Genomic DNA, 19,447 nt, shown 5'->3' on the forward strand with positions numbered 1-19,447 from the left:
GGCAACCCATATGCCTTACACAGCTTATACACAAAGTGCTTACTCAGATATGACATGAAAGCGAATCGTTATCTGAAGCAAGTCGTTTGAATACCTTGCCTTATCTGCATTTATCCGATTTTCGAACTTCAATGCGTTTGAATCGTTTGAATATACAGTGCCCGCTTTGTAATCCGGATAATTGGAAGACAATATGACAGATGTCCGCTTCGTAATTCGGATGGATTTTTTGAATTTGTTCAACGTCTCGCAAATGTCATACAAGTTTTTTTTTGTAGAATTAGAATAAAAGTTTTAAAAAAGATTAAAAAGACATACAGTAGACTCTCGCAAATTCGGCTCTTTTAAAATCGGGCTACTTTTTAATTCGGGCAGCGGTTACATTTGAAAAAAGTTTGTTGTCATTTTTCAAGTTTGATAATGATTATCAAATGAATCAAATATGCTCAAATTTGGCATGGTTTGTCTTAGTTTTGATGTGATTTTGCATTATTGAGGGATTTTCATGCATTTACGTTATATATCAGTGTGTAAACTCAATATCTGTATGCACATGTCGCCCGAATTTCTGTCTAATTTGGCTGACATTTCGGTCCTATATGCCCGAATTTGAGAGAGTCTACTGTAATTAGAGAATTCTATGCTATTATACTTCATTTATTAAACAAAAACATCACAGTATAATTCATTTTCATTGCTGGATATACATGCATACATGACCTCAAAATTATTTTAAATGTAACCGTCGATAATTCGTCCAGATTACGGCGATCCGGATTAGAAAGCGGGCACTGTACGTACATGTGATCTGTGTTCAGTGCCGCTGTACTGCTGATGATTGAAACTCTGATTGCTAACCTGATTTATTTTAAAAAAAATGGAAACCTATTAAATAACTTTTAATATCCCACTTCAAACATAGTTTACCAAGATGTGACCCCCAAAACATAAATTTGCAATTTGAATGACATGTCTTCTTATTTATTAAAATTTTGCTACTGGTTGCATGCTTTTTTTTCCGGTACCGTTTTCACTATTTCTGGGTGACCAATAATTATTTATGAGAAATTCGTAAATGACCTTCATAAATCAACTTTTTTTTAAATTATAAAAGAAAGAATAAAAAAATATTTTTTTTATTTTCCTCCTTAATTTAATCCCCAAATCCGTGAAATCGAGCTTGTATAAAAAAAATATTGTAAATATTAGAAAAATTGGACTTGCATTAATAAATCATTGGAACCAACGTCCTAAAAATATTTTAATATAAATTTTATTGCGGGATTCATTATGAAGTTTCTGATATTCAAACCTTAATATTTATCATTTTAATAATTTTCAAGAGAAAAATTGCACTAATTATTTTTAATGTATTAAATAAACTGCAAGCGCTTAAGGAACGAGACTTTACTGTCCTGTTAAATAAGGACATAGAAAATATATTGAGATCAGTCTCGTCTCTTTGGTCCTTGTGGTAAAAGAAATAACATATTTCATCCCTGCATAGTGCAATCAATCAGCAATGTCTCAAAGATCTATTCTAATAGAAGACTTTCACAGAATTTGAAACAACAGAATTCAACAAAATTTGCTTCAATATGGACATAAAATTTTCTAATGTGAACAAGCTATAAATTGAAAATTGGATGGAGCCGTCACTGGACGTTATACACTAATAGACAGCTTGCAGACATCTTAAATTTCTACTTAAAGCAGATCTCAAAAAGTCATAGGACCATTATTTTATGGTGTAGTTTGTAGTTAACAATTTTGTGAATTGTTAATTTTAGAAAACTATTTTAGGTTAAAATTAAAATTAAAAAAAAAAACTGCCAGCTATTCACAAGTGTGTTTAACGTCTATAAATGATGACTCCACGTTAATAACCATTTTCACTACACTCACTCAGTCCCGGCATTATGTACTTCGGGATTATGCACCTTACGAGATTATGCCCATACAATTATGAAAGTTTGCCTACTTTTGGGAGTCAATTTATGAAATCATTTATAAAATACTCCTGATTGTATACTATGTTGTGACGCAGGAAATTTGAAGACACTACAGTAGACTCTCTCAAATTCGGACATATGGGACCGAAATGTCAGCCGAATTAGAGAGAAATTCGGGCGACAAACTTTATGAAATGCAACGATTTTTTATTCATGTGTATACAGATATTGAATTTACACACTCATATATAACGTAAATTGCATGAAAATCCCTTAATAATGTAAAATCACATCAAAACTAAGACAAACCATGCCAAGTTTGAGCATATTTGATTCATTTGATAATCATAATCAAACTTGAAAAATGACAACAAACTTTTTTCAAATTTAACTGCTACTCGAATTAAAAAGTAGCCCGATCTTAAAAGAGCAGAATTAGCGAGAGTCTACTGTATGCTTATTTTTCATTATACAGTATACTCTCGCTCAATCGGCTCTTTTTCACGTTCCATTTTGAAGCATATTTGTTCAAATTCGCTGTAGTTGTCTTATTTTATCGTGATTCTTTATAATTGAGCTGTTTTTGTGAAATTTACAATGACTTTGACGCCCAAATCAATCGATAATTTGGATGACATTTTGCTCCAAATGCCCGATTAAGCTGTAAAACTTTAATTTCTTTTATTAAGGTAAAATGTTTAAATATTCTAATAATTTGTTGAAGAACTCTGGTTAAAAAGTACTGTTTGTTGACGAATTTGCTTTGACTACTTTTACTCCGCGCGAAATTCGTTCTACGGCCGATTCATTCAAAAGAGGTAGCCTGCGGGTAGTGGAGACCGGGGTAGAATTAGCCACCAAGTGAAATTTTTCATTTCGTATAATTTGTAAAAAAAAAAAAATGATTGTATGAGGCTGATAAATATTTCAATGGGTAGTAAGGGAACTATATACTAAGAATAAAGAGTGGTTTCCTCAATATTCCTTCGCAGGCAAACTATAAGATACCATTAGCTAATACTATACGTAGCTGATTCTACCCCGGTCTTCCCTATGCAAATTTTTTCGATGCATAAAGCCATTTCAAGCGTTTTTCGGTCCCGAAAATATCCATAATCCCTCGGCAATGAGTGCACTGAAGTCTAATTTTATTTGGCGTTTTAATTAGTGATTATTCGTGAATAAGAGTGAAGTGAATATAATGACTTAAGTATTTTAATTACAATTTTCGTAAAATAACTTTAATTTAAAATTTAAAATTACCTATGGTCTGCAAGAAAAAAGTACGCCTTTTAATACGAGTATTGAAAACGTAATGGATAGACATAAAACCGTGTTTGCAACCGGGTTGCTTTTTAGTGCTCGACGCGCCACCTGTGAACTGACATTCCGACGGTTTTTTTTTTTGCAAAAAGCAAGCGTGAAAAAATCACTCTCCAGAAAATCTGTGAAAAACTCTGTGTGTTTAATACTTTTGCAGCATATTTTCCAACAAGACGTCACGATGGCGTCCTACCAAATCGCTAATCTGCTGGATAAGGTAAGTTTTGAGTAAAAATCTGGTGAAAATCGACCAGGAAGCTTCCTTGAAAATGTTGCTCTAAATTCCGGGAACTCTTCCTTAAATCTGCGAAAAAGGAGGTGTTTTCTGAAGAAAAGGGGATTTATTGACTTTGTCAGAGTCCTGGGAAGACAATTCTGGAAGATTTAACTGTGATGGGGTGTGTTTTGACTGGGAAAATCGCTTCTTTCCGAAAGGAGTCTTTCTGTCGATTTTTCAAGTAGCAATGTCACAAAGAAAAATTGCAGGTTTTCTGCTGAAAAAGTCGTGCAGGCGATGGGAAGGGTTTAAAACGCTTGGAGTAATTGTCCTGGGAGTCATGGGAGGTTTTTGTTGAGGATTGTGGGTGAAAAATTGCATGTAATTGTGCAAAAATAGCATTTGGGTGACATAACCTCACTTCCGAGGAGTCTGTTTTGGAAAATTCCTATTTGAGCCCCTTTTCCCGGTCCGGACGGGCACTTTCAGATGACATCCAATGACAAGGACTTCCGATTCATGGCCACGAATGATCTGATGACGGAACTGCAGAAGGATAGCATCAAATTGGACGATGAGTCGGAAAAGAAGGTTGTCCGGATGGTCCTGAGGCTTCTGGAGGACAAAAATGGGGAAGTGCAGAATCTGGCGGTGAAGTGTCTGGGTCCGTTGGTGATAAAGGTCAAGGAGAATCAGGTGGAGACAATTGTGGATTCCCTGTGTGCTAATATGGTTTCCAATAAGGAACAATTGCGAGATATTTCGAGCATTGGCCTCAAGACTGTCATCTCAGAATTGCCACAGACTCCCAATTCCCTGGCTCCCAATGTCTGCCAGCGAATCACGGGGAAACTGAGCAATGCCATTGAGAAGGAGGATGTCAGTGTGCAACTCGAAGCACTAGACATCCTCTCTGACCTTCTTTCGCGCTTTGGGGACCTCCTGGTGCCCTTCCATGATACCATCCTCAAGGCACTGGTGCCACAGCTCGGTTCGCAGCGTCAGGCTGTACGGAAGAGGACCATTGTGGCACTGTCTCATCTCCTGACTTCCTGCAGCAACAGCGCATACAACAAAGTCATCGAACATCTCCTGGAGGGCCTCAAGAAGCCTCAGAACACCAGCACCATCCGCACCTACATCCAATGCTTGGCATCAATCTGGTAAGCACCCTCCGGAAGTCCCTTTCCCAGGAGATTTCTGGCAATTGTTCCTTATTGCAGCCGCCAAGCTGGGCATCGTCTCTGCAATCACATCGACCGGGTGATGGTGCTCCTGAATGAGTACAGCCAGAGGGAGGATGATGAACTGCGCGAATTCTGCCTCCAGGCCTGCGAAGCTTTCATCCAGAGGTGCCCAGAAGCCATCGTTCCTCACATACCAAGCGTAAGTCCCTTGCTTTTATTTTATTTTTCCAATTGGGATTGGGATTGGGATTGGGACGCTGGACTTACCAGGGGAAATACTGGGGAAAATCCGGAAGATTTTGGGCATTGGGATTGATTTAAGGGCGACAGGGAAACTTGGTCTTTGACTTCACAGAGTCGGGAATTATTTTTATTTTTGCTTAGATTCTGACATAAAGACAGCTTCAAATAAAAAAGAAAGACAAAAACAGATTTCTAAATTTCAAATAAAGGAATTAATATTAATTAAAAAATTGAAATCAATAGACAGGAATTTATTTAAGGGATTTGAGGGCTTTTATTAATATTTAAAGTTAATCAAGAACGCCCCATAGCCAACAGCCACGGAATTTTCCAATGAATTGTCAGCGATATTTCCTGGCATAATCCGAGGAATTATCCCGCTAAAAATTCGAGTGAGCTTCTATAAGAGAAACCTAGCAAAAGAAAGTGGAATAAGGAATCACAAGGAAAAATTCCTCGGAATTTTCCAGTATTTTTCCTTGGTAAATTCCACGGAATTTTCCAGTATTTTTCCTTGGTAAATTCCACGGAAATTCTTTGTGGTATATATCCAAAGAAATTCCCATAAAATTCGGATTTTTTGTGTGGAATATTTCCCAAGAAATTTAGGTGGATTTTATGTGGACTTTTCCACTTAAAGAAAATGGAGCCCTATAGCCAACGGCCGCAGCGATTCCACTGGATTTCCAGCAGGCTTTTCTGCCATGTCCGCTGATTTTACCGCTAAAAATCCGCGTGGAATTCCCTGGATTTTACCGCTCAAAATATATGAATTTTACGCTAAATTTCTTCCTAGTGTTCCATGGACGTTTGCGGAACTCTGTATAGGATCGTCTAATAAGAAATGTCCGCGAGTTTCCATGGACTTTTCTCTGACGAATATTTCCACGGCTTTTCCCATGGATTATTAGCGGTATAATCGGCAGCCAGACCTTTAAAAAATCGGAAAAATCCTCTTTATTTCCGCGAAATTCTCCGTGGAAATTTCCATGCAACGGCCTTAGAGGCTTCCGTGGTTTAATATTACGGAATTCCATGACTTTTCCCAGGAGAATGACATTAGCTCTTAAAAATGCGACCAGTTTTAGTGTAAATTATTTCCTGTTGTCATACACATTTCACGAGATATCTCCAAAACTACGTATGTTGCCAATTTATGGTTTTTGGTTGCATTTTTGTTATAAAATAGGCTTTTATTTTGTATTAGTATTATTTACTAATTCATTCTACAATGACAGAAAACAGCTAATGAACTCAAAGTTTTTTTCAGCACGCTAGAAACATATGGGAAACATTGGAAATGTCATGCCCCTGACTTTTCCAGTGGATTTTTTAAATATATTTTTCTTTAAAATAATCCCAAAATTGATTAAAAATGGCGTGGAATTTTCATAGAGAATTTCTACAAAAAAAACATCCACAAATAAGTGGACGATCAGTACTAATTGGCAACTTAGAACTTGGAGAGTATTCATGTATCAGACACTGACTCAGTTGTTCGACTTTTGAATTGAAAATATTGCTACCATATCGTTCATTTGAGTATGTCTAGCTCGAAAGAATTATAGCGTTAGGGTGAAAAATAATTGCGGAATTTTCGCGTTTACCTCCATGGAGTATTGGCCGGAAAGATATCAGAAAATATACTCGGAATATTCAATGAAAATTATGTTTAAATTCCCAGGGAATGCTCTTAGATAATTACAAGAAAATACTTCGGAATTTTTTTCAAGGAAATCCACGCGAAAAGAAGCTGATTACTCCGCAGAATACCAAGCGGAATATTAGCGTTTATTTCCCCGGAAACTCACGCGGAAAAATAGGAGAAAAATTCCATGGAGAATATATGAAAATAGGAACAAATGAAGCTGTCACATACATCTCATATTTTCATTTCCCAATATTAAAGAAAGTGAATTTCACGAGAATTTTGATATGTTTTATTGAATCAGCGATTAATGAATTTACATTTAACATAAGGAAAAAACTATCGTATACAAAAAAAAATTTTCCTAAAAAAATAACATTACATTAAATAAAAACACGTATATTTTAGGTCCGCAGTCTGTTTAATGTTATCACTTCACTATTATCTACACAAAACGCAGCGTCGCATAATTCATAATATTATAAATAATACAGAAATCACTAAGATCTTTGCATAAAATTTGCGAGCAAAATAATCCATCTATTTTGTAGCGCCACATTCTAGCGGTAAAACGGATAAAACGAAAAAATAAACGTGTGGAATTTTCTTAGAAAACTCTATGGAAAGGTAGTGGAATTTTCCGTGGAATTATTCCTTGAATTTTCACTAGGAATTGAGCTAGAATTTTCCTACAAAAAGGGGACGTATTGCAGTAAAATCCATGGAAAATTCATAGGAAAACTTCTGGAATATTCCAGTGGAATCCGCGGACGTTTCACGTTTGATTTTCCATACAAACCTTCAAGGAACTTCCATTAGAATTTGACGCTGGAATTCCATTGGATGTTGTTCAAATTTTCCATGGAATGGCCATTATCCATGGCCTCTCATAGGAAAAATGCCATGGACTTTGCGGAAATGTAGCGTCAAATTCTATGAGAATGAGCGGAATTTGACGCTAAATTTCCAATGGAATTTCCGCGTCCGTTTGCTATGGGAAAATTTATGTCTCGTTCCACAGGCGGTTGTAGATTTCTTGCACACCCCATAGCAAATAAAACGGAATGCGAATTCGAAGCAAAATTCCGCGGAATAATCCTCTGTTTTTCCTTGAGACATCCCACGGGTCTTCATCAAGCATCACATTAGAACTTTTTTTCGGGAAAGACAGTGGATTTTTCAACGGAATTATTGTTCGCATTTTCCAGAGGAAAAATAAGGAAATTTTCCAAAAAAGAGATATCCATAAAGTGGTAAAAATCCACAGAAAATCGTTTGGAAAGATCGTGAAATTTTCCTGGGAATTATTCCATGGAAGTCTGTGGATATTTTAAGTGTGAGTTTCCATACAAACCTCCCATGGAACTCTGTGGAACTTTTCCAAAACTCAATGGACGATAGAATTCCATTCCATGGAACGCTGAGATTCCATGATTCCACGGTATAGGCAATGTCCGCAACCTTCCATTGAATTATCTGCGTTTAATTAGAAATGTCGGCGGGTTTCCATGGACTTTTCCAATTAATATTTTCACGTCTTTTCCTAGTGATTAGCAGAATAATTACGGAATTCCATGACTTTTCCCAGGAGAATGACATTAGCTCTTAAAAATGCGACCAGTTTTAGTGTAAATTATTTCCTGTTGTCATACACATTTCACGAGATATCTCCAAAACTACGTATGTTGCCAATTTATGGTTTTTGGTTGCATTTTTGTTATAAAATAGGCTTTTATTTTGTATTAGTATTATTTACTAATTCATTCTACAATGACAGAAAACAGCTAATGAACTCAAAGTTTTTTTCAGCACGCTAGAAACATATGGGAAACATTGGAAATGTCATGCCCCTGACTTTTCCAGTGGATTTTTTAAATATATTTTTCTTTAAAATAATCCCAAAATTGATTAAAAATGGCGTGGAATTTTCATAGAGAATTTCTACAAAAAAAACATCCACAAATAAGTGGACGATCAGTACTAATTGGCAACTTAGAACTTGGAGAGTATTCATGTATCAGACACTGACTCAGTTGTTCGACTTTTGAATTGAAAATATTGCTACCATATCGTTCATTTGAGTATGTCTAGCTCGAAAGAATTATAGCGTTAGGGTGAAAAATAATTGCGGAATTTTCGCGTTTACCTCCATGGCAGATCAGCTCTTTAAAAATTCGGAAAAAATCCTGTTTATTTCCATGAAATTCTCCGCGGAATTTTCCATGCAATGACCTTCAAGACTTCCGTGGAATAAAATTATGGAATTCCACGATTTTTCCATGGGAGTTTTTAAAAAGATTTTTCTTCAAAATAATCAAGAAATTAATTAAAAAAAAAACAATCCACAAATTGCTACGATATCAACCATTTATGTGTTACTCACAAGAATTATAGCGCCACGGTAAAAGAAACAAGTGCGGAATATTTGCCTTCGATTTCATGGAGTGTTGGCCGGAAAGAAATCGGAAAATATAAATGGTAAATCTAATGGATATTTTGATTTAATTTCCAGAGAATATCCTCAAACATATTAGCATGAAATTTCTCGCTTATTTTTCGAGAATATCATTCGGAAAAATATTCGATAAACTCCACGTGGCTTTTTAATGATAAAATCCAAAGAGATTGCAGAAATACAAGATTACAAGGGGAAGACAGGAATTTTCTGAAAAAGAGTCCATAGTAGAAAAATCCATGGAAAGCCTTATGGAAAGATAGTAGAATTTTCCATAGGTTTTCTCCAGTTCTTCAGCTGGATTTCTCCAGTCGATAGTATAGTTACTTGAAATTTCATGGAGATTCTAATGGAATTTTCTACTCTAAATTCCCTGGAAATTTTTATGGAATTTTAACGGCAAATTCCGTGGAATATTGACATTTGACGTTATCTCAAAACGTTAGGAATAACAAGCGAAAAATGTCTCGGAATTATCCAGTATCTTTTCTTATTCCATAGGAATCAAGAATTCCATAGGAAATTTTCATAATATATTGCAAGAAAATTTCCATGGATTTATAGAGGATTTTTTCTGTGGAATACTTCCATGGAAATTTTCGTGGATTTAATGTAGATTTTTACACCTAACTAAAATGGAGCCCTATAGTCAACGGCCGCTGCAATTCCACTGGATTTCCAGGAGTCTTTTCTGCAATGGATTATTAGCGGTATAATCTGTCGGCAGCCCTTTTTTAAAGAATCGGAATTTTCCATGTGACGGCCTCAAAGGCTTCCGTGGTTTAATGTTACAGAATTCCACGACTTTTCTAGTGGATTTTTTAAATATATTTTTCTTCAAAATAATTCCTAAAATTGATTTAAAAAAAGCGTGGACTTTTCATGGAAAATTTCTAAAAAGAAAAACATTTATAAATAATGGATCCAAGTGCCAATTGGCTACTTGGAACGTAGAGATATTATTCATCTGTTAGACAAACACTCAATTGTTCTACTTTTGAGTTGAAAATAATGTTGCCATATCGTACATTTGAAAATGTGTAGCTCGCAAGAATTATAGCGTTAGGGTGAAAATAAGTGCGGAATTTTAGCGTTTACTTCCATGGAGTTTTTGCCGGAAAGGTATTGGAAAATTATTCTTGGAATATTCAATGGAAATTTTGTTCCAATTTCCAGGGAATGTTCTAGAAGAATATATTAGCAGAATATTCCTCGGATTTATTTCGCGGATATTCACTGGAAAGAAAGATGATAACTCTGCGGAGCTCTACGCAGCATATTAGCGGGTTTTTCATGGAGGAAAAATAGCAGATAAATTCCACAGATTTTTCTTTTAAAATGAAACATTGCGGCCGATCGGCTATAGAGTCATTTTATTTATGTTGAAAAATTCACATTAAATCAACGTAACTTTCCTGAGAAATACTCCACACAAAAAATCCATGTGAATTTCCTTGGAAATATATCATGGAAAATTTCCATGGAATTTACCTAGGAAAAATAGGGTAAATGTCCTAATTCAAAACCATTTCCAGAGGCTTTAACTTTGACAGAAGATTCAACACAATAAGTTCATTTTTTTTTTTCTGAAGAGAATTACATATATTTGCTCCTTGACTCTTCTAGAATGTTACTGTTTAGTGAAAATTCTTTAGATATAATTTGAAAACTTCTTAAATACAAGAAAAATACGCGAACGTAAAATGCTTCTATTGGAAACAAATTAATCCAAATGGAGACAAGGGAAAGTTTCTAATTGGAGACAAGCAGTGTATAAGTGAAACCGCAAAAAGATACACTGTTAATTTTTCTGAGAAATTAACAAATTAAAATTTGTGAATATGAATGGATTTTTGCTTTATTTGGAGCAAAATTAACTAAATAATGAAACTGTGGTATAGAAAATATATAAATTATAATAATTTAGTACTGTATTTATCATGAAAACATTGACGTTTCCATTTAGAATATCAAGAAAATTCCATTTGGAGCAGGTTTTGAATTAGCTTAATTTACCCTACTAGAAAATTCCGAAGAATTTTTTTCTTGTAATTCCTATTTCACTTTCTTTTGGTATGGGGTTGTTCCTTCTACAATTCTTTACTGATTTCATTTATAATTGTGATTGATAAAGTTTTTTTTTGTAAACGAAATAAAATTTAGGAAACGGTATAATCCGTTCAATCTGTGTCAACTTCAATCTCGATCAAAGGCGATAAAAAGGAATGAATTAAAATTGTGTTAAAATTCTGGTTTTCGACACAACAGACTATAAGTTAATACCTTTACCGTTTCACACGTTTTTTCTAAATGAAGAAATCTGTTAAGTAAAATTGAAGTTACGAAAGGTTAAGTAACATAAAACCGCAAAAAGGGATTTGCCTAGATTACGGGGAGATAAGCAAAAGCTATAAGTTCATTTTGAAACGTTTTGATATTATGGGAAACTCGATCAAGATCAAGTAGACAATGGTCATCTACTCCCCCTCTAGATCGTGTCTCTCTGCCTGGATTACGTTACATACGATCCCAATTACAACTACGAGGCAGATGACGGAGATGCCGGAGTGTCAATGGACACGGAAGAGGAGGAGGATGTTGACAGTGAAGAGTACAGTGATGATGATGACATGAGTTGGAAGGTTCGTCGATCGGCCGCAAAATGTCTCGAATCGGTCATTTCGACGCGCCATGAATTGCTGGAGGAGTTCTACAAGACTCTGTCCCCAGCTCTGATCTTGCGTTTCAAGGAGCGCGAGGAGAATGTCAAATCAGACATTTTCCATGCCTACATTGCACTGCTGAAAGCCACTCGGCCCACCGATGACTCCAGTCACGATCCGGATTCGATGGAACAAGTACCGGGTCCGATAAGTATGTTGCATGATCAGGTGCCGGAGATTATCAAGGCTATACAGCCACTGATGCGTGAGAAGTCAGTGAAGACGCGTCAGGACTGTTTTCTGTTGCTACGTGAACTGCTGAATGCTCTGCCGGGTGCTCTGGCAAAGCATGTGGATCAGTTGATGCCGGGAATAACGTATTCGCTGAGTGATAAGAATTCAACGTCGAATATGAAGATTGATGCTCTGAGTTTTGTGTGCTGCTTGCTGCAGGGGCACAATCCTCAGGTCTTCCATCCGCACATTCAGGTGTTGGTGCCGTTGGTGGAGAATGCGGTGTTTGATCCGTTTTACAAGATTGCAACGGAGGCTCTGCTTGTCCTTCAGCAATTGGTTAAGGTTATTCGTCCGCTCAATATGGAGACGAATTTTGATTTCGCTCCATTTGTTCCTCAGTTGTACAATTGTACGCTTCAGAAGTTGAGGTCTCCTGAAGTTGATCAAGAGGTCAAGGAGCGGGCGATTGCTTGTATGGGGCAAATCATTGCGAATATGGGAGATGTCTTGAGGACAGAGTTGACAACGTGTTTGCCGTTGTTTATGGAACGTTTGAGGAATGAGGTGACGAGATTGAGTTCGGTCAAGGCGTTGACGATGATTGCAGCGTCTCCGCTTAGGGTGAACTTGTCACCTATTCTGGCTGACGTTATTCCCACTCTTGGTTCGTTCTTGCGCAAAAATCAACGTGCTCTGAAGCTCAATTCTCTCACGTTGTTAGACACTTTGGTTATCAACTACAGTCCCTTCTTCAATCCGGACCTCCTGAAGACGGCAATTCAGGAGGTTCCGCCTTTGTTGTCAGAATCAGATCTGCATGTGGCACAGTTGTCACTGGTCTTTCTGACGTCGGCGGCTCAGCAACAGCCTCAGGCTGGGGTGTATGAGGCCATTTTGCCAGAAGTGATGACCCTAGTTAGGTCTCCGCTTCTGCAGGGAACGGCCTTGAATTGCACACTGAAGTTCTTCCAGGCTTTGGTACAGGCCAATCTGCCAAGGTTGAGCTACAATTTCCTACTGGAAATGCTAATGGCACCGGTTATTAATCAACAACCGGGTCAGGTGTTGCACAAGCAGGCCTATCACTCATTGGCAAAATGTGTCGCCGCTATAACGCTTCAGGTGCCTGTCCAGGCTGAACCTGTAGCAACGCAACTCCTGCACGATATACAGGATTGCAATACAGATACGTACTTGGTGTTCTGTCTGTTGACCATTGGTGAGATTGGACGACACTTCAATCTCAGCAGCATCGAGATGCTGCCTCAGTGCATTCTCAGCTGCTTCGGGGCTCAGAGTGAGGATGTCAAGGCGGCTGCAAGTCATGCATTGGGAGCTGTAGCTGTTGGTAATCTCAATTGCTACCTTCCGTTTATCCTCACGGAAATCGAGGCTCAGCCGAAGAGGCAGTATCTGCTTCTGCATTCACTCAAAGAAGTCATCTCATCCTTGTCTCTCAGTCGTGCTGGCCTAGAGCAACTTATCCCTTCTGTTCCTTCAATCTGGGCTCAGTTGTTCAAGCACTGCGAATGTTCGGAGGAGGGATCACGAAATGTTGTGGCTGAATGTCTCGGAAAACTTGTCCTTGTCCTACCCGATGAACTACTCCCAGGTCTGCAGCAGGCTCTGAAGAGCGATAGCGCTCTCATGCGAACAGCCGTAGTGTCCTCCATAAAGTTCACAATTTCCGATCAACCTCAGCCCATTGATCCCCTCCTGAGGCAGTGCATTGGACAATTCCTCTATGCATTGCAAGATCCAGAGCCGTCAGTTCGACGTGTCGCCCTTGTGGCCTTCAATTCGGCCGTACACAATAAACCCAGTCTCGTTCGGGATCTCCTCCCCGAACTCCTTCCACAACTCTACTCGGAAACGAAGATCAAGAAGGAATTGATTAGAGAGGTGGAAATGGGACCCTTCAAGCACACCGTCGACGATGGATTGGACATACGGAAGGCGGCATTCGAATGTATGTACACATTGCTGGAGCAGGGACTCGATCGGGTTGACATTATGCAGTTCCTGGAGCATGTTCAGGCCGGACTTAAGGATCACTATGACATCAAAATGCTCACGTACTTGATGACTGCCAGATTGGCTCAATTGTGCCCGACTGCAGTCCTCCAGAGTAAGTTGTCCCAGTTGCACTTTGCTTCCTTCAGGATGGGATGCTGAAGGATGCTGAATCTCCCTTTTATTTGGTTTCAGGACTCGATCAGTTTGTTGATCCACTCAGAGCCACCTGTACCTTGAAAGTCAAAGCCAATTCTGTGAAGCAGGAGTATGAGAAGCAGGATGAACTTAAGAGATCTGCCCTGAGAGCTGTTGCTGCATTAGCTTCTATTCCTAAAGCTGGTGAGTAAATCCTCTCTTCGTTCTATTTCAGGAATTACACAGATTAGTATGCATACCTTACATCTAGCCAGAAAGTGTTATTCGCCTGAATTTTAGCTTAAGATGAAAAAATCTCATCCTGAGCTTAATTAATCGGTTAGTAGCCCACACCTGTGAAGCAGTCCACTCCGGCGGAGGCTTGATCGTCCTCCGCTACTTCAGAAAGATGATCGAGGTCGATCCCAAGGCGTTCCAAGGCGAGTCCTTGAATTTGACTCAGCCGCCTTGTCCTAGGCTTGCACTAAGCCAAGCTACACAAATCATTCTTCTTCTTGACTCTTAGCTCCTAATGAACTGCTACGTTCCTCACTTGATCTCGACGAGTGATTCCCTTAATCGCCCGGAGGTACCTCATCTTGGCAGCTTGTACTCGTGATCTTACTTTCTCGGTCCAATTCGGTAATGGCCGAAAGTATAAGATCGCAAGTACAAGCTACCGAGATGAACAATTTAGTCCGGCTTTGACAGCTGCGTCCGGTTCAAAACGCTTTTGAAAACGATTTTTCATCGAAATGTTTGTACAGAGTTACTTCCAAAGCAAGTTTCTTGACTGTTGATGACCATTCCTATTTTTCCTTAGTTGGCTGCAAATGCCCGAGCCTCTCGTACTAATATCCAGGCCCAGTGAATCTCCCCAGCTTCCCAGTATCTTGGCAGCCTCAGCTCTTTAAGGACCTTGTCCACTACTCTTTTCTATTGTTTTCTGGGGCATCCCCTGATCCATGTTCCTTCCCTTTAGAAGCTTTCGGGGCATTCTTTCGTCTGATAATCGATATATCGTCGGTTGCGGCTACCTCTGTCGTATTTACATTTTTTTGTGTCAGCATTTCGCGCAAGAGGGGACGTCTGTATTGTAGTTGCTCCGAATGCAGATACAAAACAAATGCAGATACGACAGAGGTAGCCGCAACCGATGATATGTGTCCCAGTAAGCTTGTAGCCTTCGAACTACCCCCTAGCAAGTGGCCTTCAAAGTTGAAGCCACTTTCTCACATTCACATACAGATTCGTATGGAAATTTTTCTGCACTCGTGACAGTTACTCGATATATGTCACAATTGAGGTGTGCCTTGTACACAGGACTCTGTGCGTTGTAAAGAGGGATACATATTTTATATTTCCTTCTAAAAAGTTTTTCGTAACTCGAAGTGTCAGCTGAGTTTGGAAGCAATTTATGAGTTGGCTTCAAAACGGCTCCATATAAAAAAACTTTTGCCAGGGGTTAGCCTTCGAAGGTCTAAATCTTCGTGTCATCTTTCTACACTTTCTCCTAATTAAATATGCCCATTTTTGTTTGGTTCACTCCATTTCGTCGTCCTTTTTGTTCATTTACCTCGTGCTCCATCAGATTTTTCATTTCTGACTTTTCTCTGTGTATTTTTACCTAATTAAGATTCTGAGATCTAGATTGAAATTTCAAACTGTCAAGTTGTGATTTAGTTGTGGAACGTGAAGTGTCTTAGCTAAGTATGCAGCTACAGAAATTGTCCACACTTAACGAAACGTCACTTTTCAAAAGAAAATCTTTGTTTTTCCGCAAAATTTGATGAAGTCTATCAAAAAAATTACAAAATAATAAAAGGTTTCATTTTGTGACGCAATGCATTTGTGGGACTTAAAATGTATTGGCTAAGAACCAAGATTTTAAAGATCTTCCACACTTAACGAAACGTCACTTCTGTAAAATATCGCAAGCATTTCTATTTCTCTGCAGAATTTGTTTAAATTTCGTTGCAAAAGTTCAGAATCTAACTATTACTACATAATAAATTCTAAAATGTTTATATTTAGTAGACTGTCGTCTGGCAGATACACTTAAAATCTCTTTAATTTTTCAGTATCTTTATAATTTCAAGCACCTCGGAAAGATCCTTGGAATTAGTCCAAGTAAACAAGAAACTGGACGTCTTTAAATCTAGAAGCATTAGTTCCAGAATTGCAAATCTTGAAATACACACAGTTTGTATTTATCTTGGATTTTAAGATTCCAAAACATTTATGACGTTTTGATCTTGTTTTTTTTTAATTTTAGAATATCAAAATTCTAAAACTTTCAAAATGCAATCCCAGTAATTAGGGCACTGGCTCTAGAATTGTAAATCTTACAATCCACATGGTTTGTGTCTTGAATATTAGATTTCAGTTTATTTCCTGCCTTTTGGATCCAACGATCCTTTCATAAGACTATATGTAAAATATTCTAAGGATTCCAAGGTATTTGACGTCTTGATTTTTGCGGACTACGAAAATCTGTTTTTTTTAGATTTTCATTGTGATCTTGGTTCCCCAATTGTGGTCAGTGGTTCTGAAAAATTGAAAATATTGAAATCCACACGGTTTGTGTCTTAAATATTCCAATGATTGAAAGACTTTTGACATATCTAACATCTTGCGGTCTTGATTTGTTTTCAGAATAGCGAAAACTTTAAATTTTCTTGATCTGTGTCTCAGAATTGAGGTCGTTGCTTCCATAATTGTCAATCCTAGAATCCACACGGTTTGTGTCTTGAAGTGAAAGATTTCAAGATATTTCACATACTGATTTTTTATTTCACAATTTATTTACTCTAAGTTTTTCTTGTAATTGGTCTTAGAAAAGAAGCCATTGGTTTCAGTATTGTAAATCTTAAAATCCTCATGGTTTATGTCTTGAATATTCCAAAGATTGAAAGGTTTTTGACATATCTGAAATTTTGATCCTGATTTTTTTTAGAATAGCAAAACCTTTAAATTTTCTTGATCTGTGTCTTAGAATTGAGGCCGTTGCTTCCATAATTGTCAATACTGGAATCGACACGGTTTGTGTCTTGGATTGAGAAATTTCAAGATATTTGACATAATGATCTTGATTTTTTTTTATTTCACAATTTATTTATTCTAAGTTCTTCTTGGAAATGGTCTTAGAAAAGAAGCCATTGGTTTCAGTATTGTAAATGTTAAAATCCTCATGGTTTGTGTCTTGAATATTCCAAAAATTGAAAAGTTTTTGACATATCTGACATTTTGATCCTGATTTTTTTTTCAGAATAGCAAAACCTTTAAATTTTCTTGATCTGTGTCTCACAGAATTGAGGCCGTTGCTTCCATAATTGTCAATCCTAGAATCCACACGGTTTGTGTCTTGGAGTATGAGATTTCAAGATATTTCACATCTTGATCTTAATTTTTTTATTTCACAATATAAGGACTCTATTTTTTTCTTGAAATTGGTCTCAGAAAAGAAGCCATTGGTTCCAGTATTGTAAATTTTAAAATCCTCATGGTTTGTGTCTTGAATATTCCAAAAACCTAAAGTTTTTGCTATATCTGACATTTTGATCTTAATTTCTTTTCAGAATAGCAAAACCTTTAAATTTTCTTGATATATGTCTCAGAATTGCTGCCGTTGCTTCCATAATTGTCAATCTTAGAATCCACACGGTTTGTGTCTTGAATATTCCAAAAATTCCAATTCCAAGGCATTTGACAGCTTGGCCTTGACTTTTTTCTTTTCAGAATATAATTTTTTGTTGAAACTATTGGTTCTAGAATTGAAAATCTTAAGATCCACACGGTTTGTGTCTTGGATATTAAGAGTCCATTTTGACAGATTTGTCTTTTTCACCTTGATTTTCTCAGAATTGAGGCAATTATGTGGACTTGAACAGGGTCCTCTCGACATTTCATTTTTCCATACGTTTTTGCATAGAGGCACTGAAGCCTGTTGGCAAGTTTTTTTCCTAAAGAGAATTGACTTATCAGTCTAATATATTTCGAAATTATGCATTAAAAGCTATCTAAAAATACATATTTGATAATGCTCGCCGAAATAATACAAGAACTACGAGGAAATTTGTTTAAGTCGCGGTGCAATATCTGCAAAATTTTTACAAGGAAAAGTGAAAAATGGCTTCAGTTTTTATTAGGCTTGATGGGCCCCTGGACTTGAATTTATTTCTTATCCTGCTTTATTTGCTCACCTTTTGTGCGTCCATCGCCGTCTTAGCGTCTTAAGTGTCGATACCAACCTTGAGAATCAAACTCCAAAGCCTTCTTTTTTCAATTTCTCTTTCAGATAAAAATCAACATTTGAGTGAATTCTTAGCACTTATTCGAGGTACACCAGATCTTCAGACGCTCTATGAGTCAGTTCAGAAGGATACATCGGTCAATAGCAATTCAGATTCGGGCATTAGCATGGATCAGAGCTAAAAATGTTCAATAGAATCCTACTCCAAAATCGTAATTGACGCAATCTGTTTAGAAATCGTCACGCGTAACCCCTTTTTTTTCAAAAGAAGCATCTCAGAGGTATGTTTTAAGTTTTCTTTTCTTATTTCTTCTTTTTAATTATTTTTTATTTGTGAAATTGCGGGAACTGAATTGATTTCAATTTAATACAAATGAGACGAATTTTAATTTAATTTGGAGAGACGAAAGAAGTAAAACGAACAAGATTTTTTTTGGAGCACAATTTATTGATTGTTTTTTTCTTGTCAAATTATCATTATTATTAAGTAATTAATTATTAAAAATATGGGGGTGTAATAATCTCACAAAGAAAGATTACAAAAGGAAAAAAAAACAAATCTCTCATCTGAGAATAAAAATACCTTTTTCAAATAATTATCTTTTTTGTGCAGAACATTATTTGTTTTCATTCTTTTATGCATTTTCTTAAATTTGTATTTAATATAGAAAGTTTATTGACTACAAAGGATAGAAATGTGAGGGAAAAAAAATATCGGAAGGATTTGAAAGGTAAAAGAAGGAGATAATGAGGATTTTTTTAAAAGGGACTTTCGAAGGATTAATTGTATAACAGTGAAAGAAAAAAATATTAAGTACATATAATTGAGATAAATAAAGTATTAAAAACCATTCAACCAATTTTTTTCACGAGACAATTCATTGTTTAAAAAGGCAATAATACAATTATAAAATATTTTTGCTAACATTTCCCTCATTTACAGAAGATTATTTCTTACTTTCTTTCACTAAAAATCTCTTTTTTCAATTCTTGTTCTCTCTGTTCTTGCTGTAAATGCCATCATTACACCAACTTATTCACTTCAAGATAGTTCTTACAGTTTCTTATCTCTCTCTCTCTCTCTCTTGGACTTCTTTTTCAAGAGATATTCAATTGATA

General features: G+C 36.8%; 1 protein-coding gene across 1 annotated transcript; it reads left to right on the forward strand.

Annotated features, from left to right (window-relative positions):
• The first annotated feature begins 3,315 nt into the window (after window positions 1-3,315).
• LOC129807915 (cullin-associated NEDD8-dissociated protein 1) lies at window positions 3,316-19,184 on the forward strand. The gene is made up of 6 exons (XM_055857519.1): window positions 3,316-3,492; window positions 3,982-4,655; window positions 4,716-4,878; window positions 11,518-14,053; window positions 14,134-14,280; window positions 18,374-19,184. The coding sequence occupies exons 1-6, from the start codon at window positions 3,457-3,459 to the stop codon at window positions 18,508-18,510; spliced, it is 3,693 nt and encodes a 1,230-aa protein (XP_055713494.1). The 5' UTR covers window positions 3,316-3,456; the 3' UTR covers window positions 18,511-19,184.
• The last annotated feature ends 263 nt before the right edge of the window (window positions 19,185-19,447 follow it).

The sequence above is a fragment of the Phlebotomus papatasi genome, chromosome 3 (assembly GCF_024763615.1).
Source record: "Phlebotomus papatasi isolate M1 chromosome 3, Ppap_2.1, whole genome shotgun sequence".
Classification (NCBI taxonomy): Eukaryota; Metazoa; Arthropoda; class Insecta; order Diptera; family Psychodidae; genus Phlebotomus; species Phlebotomus papatasi.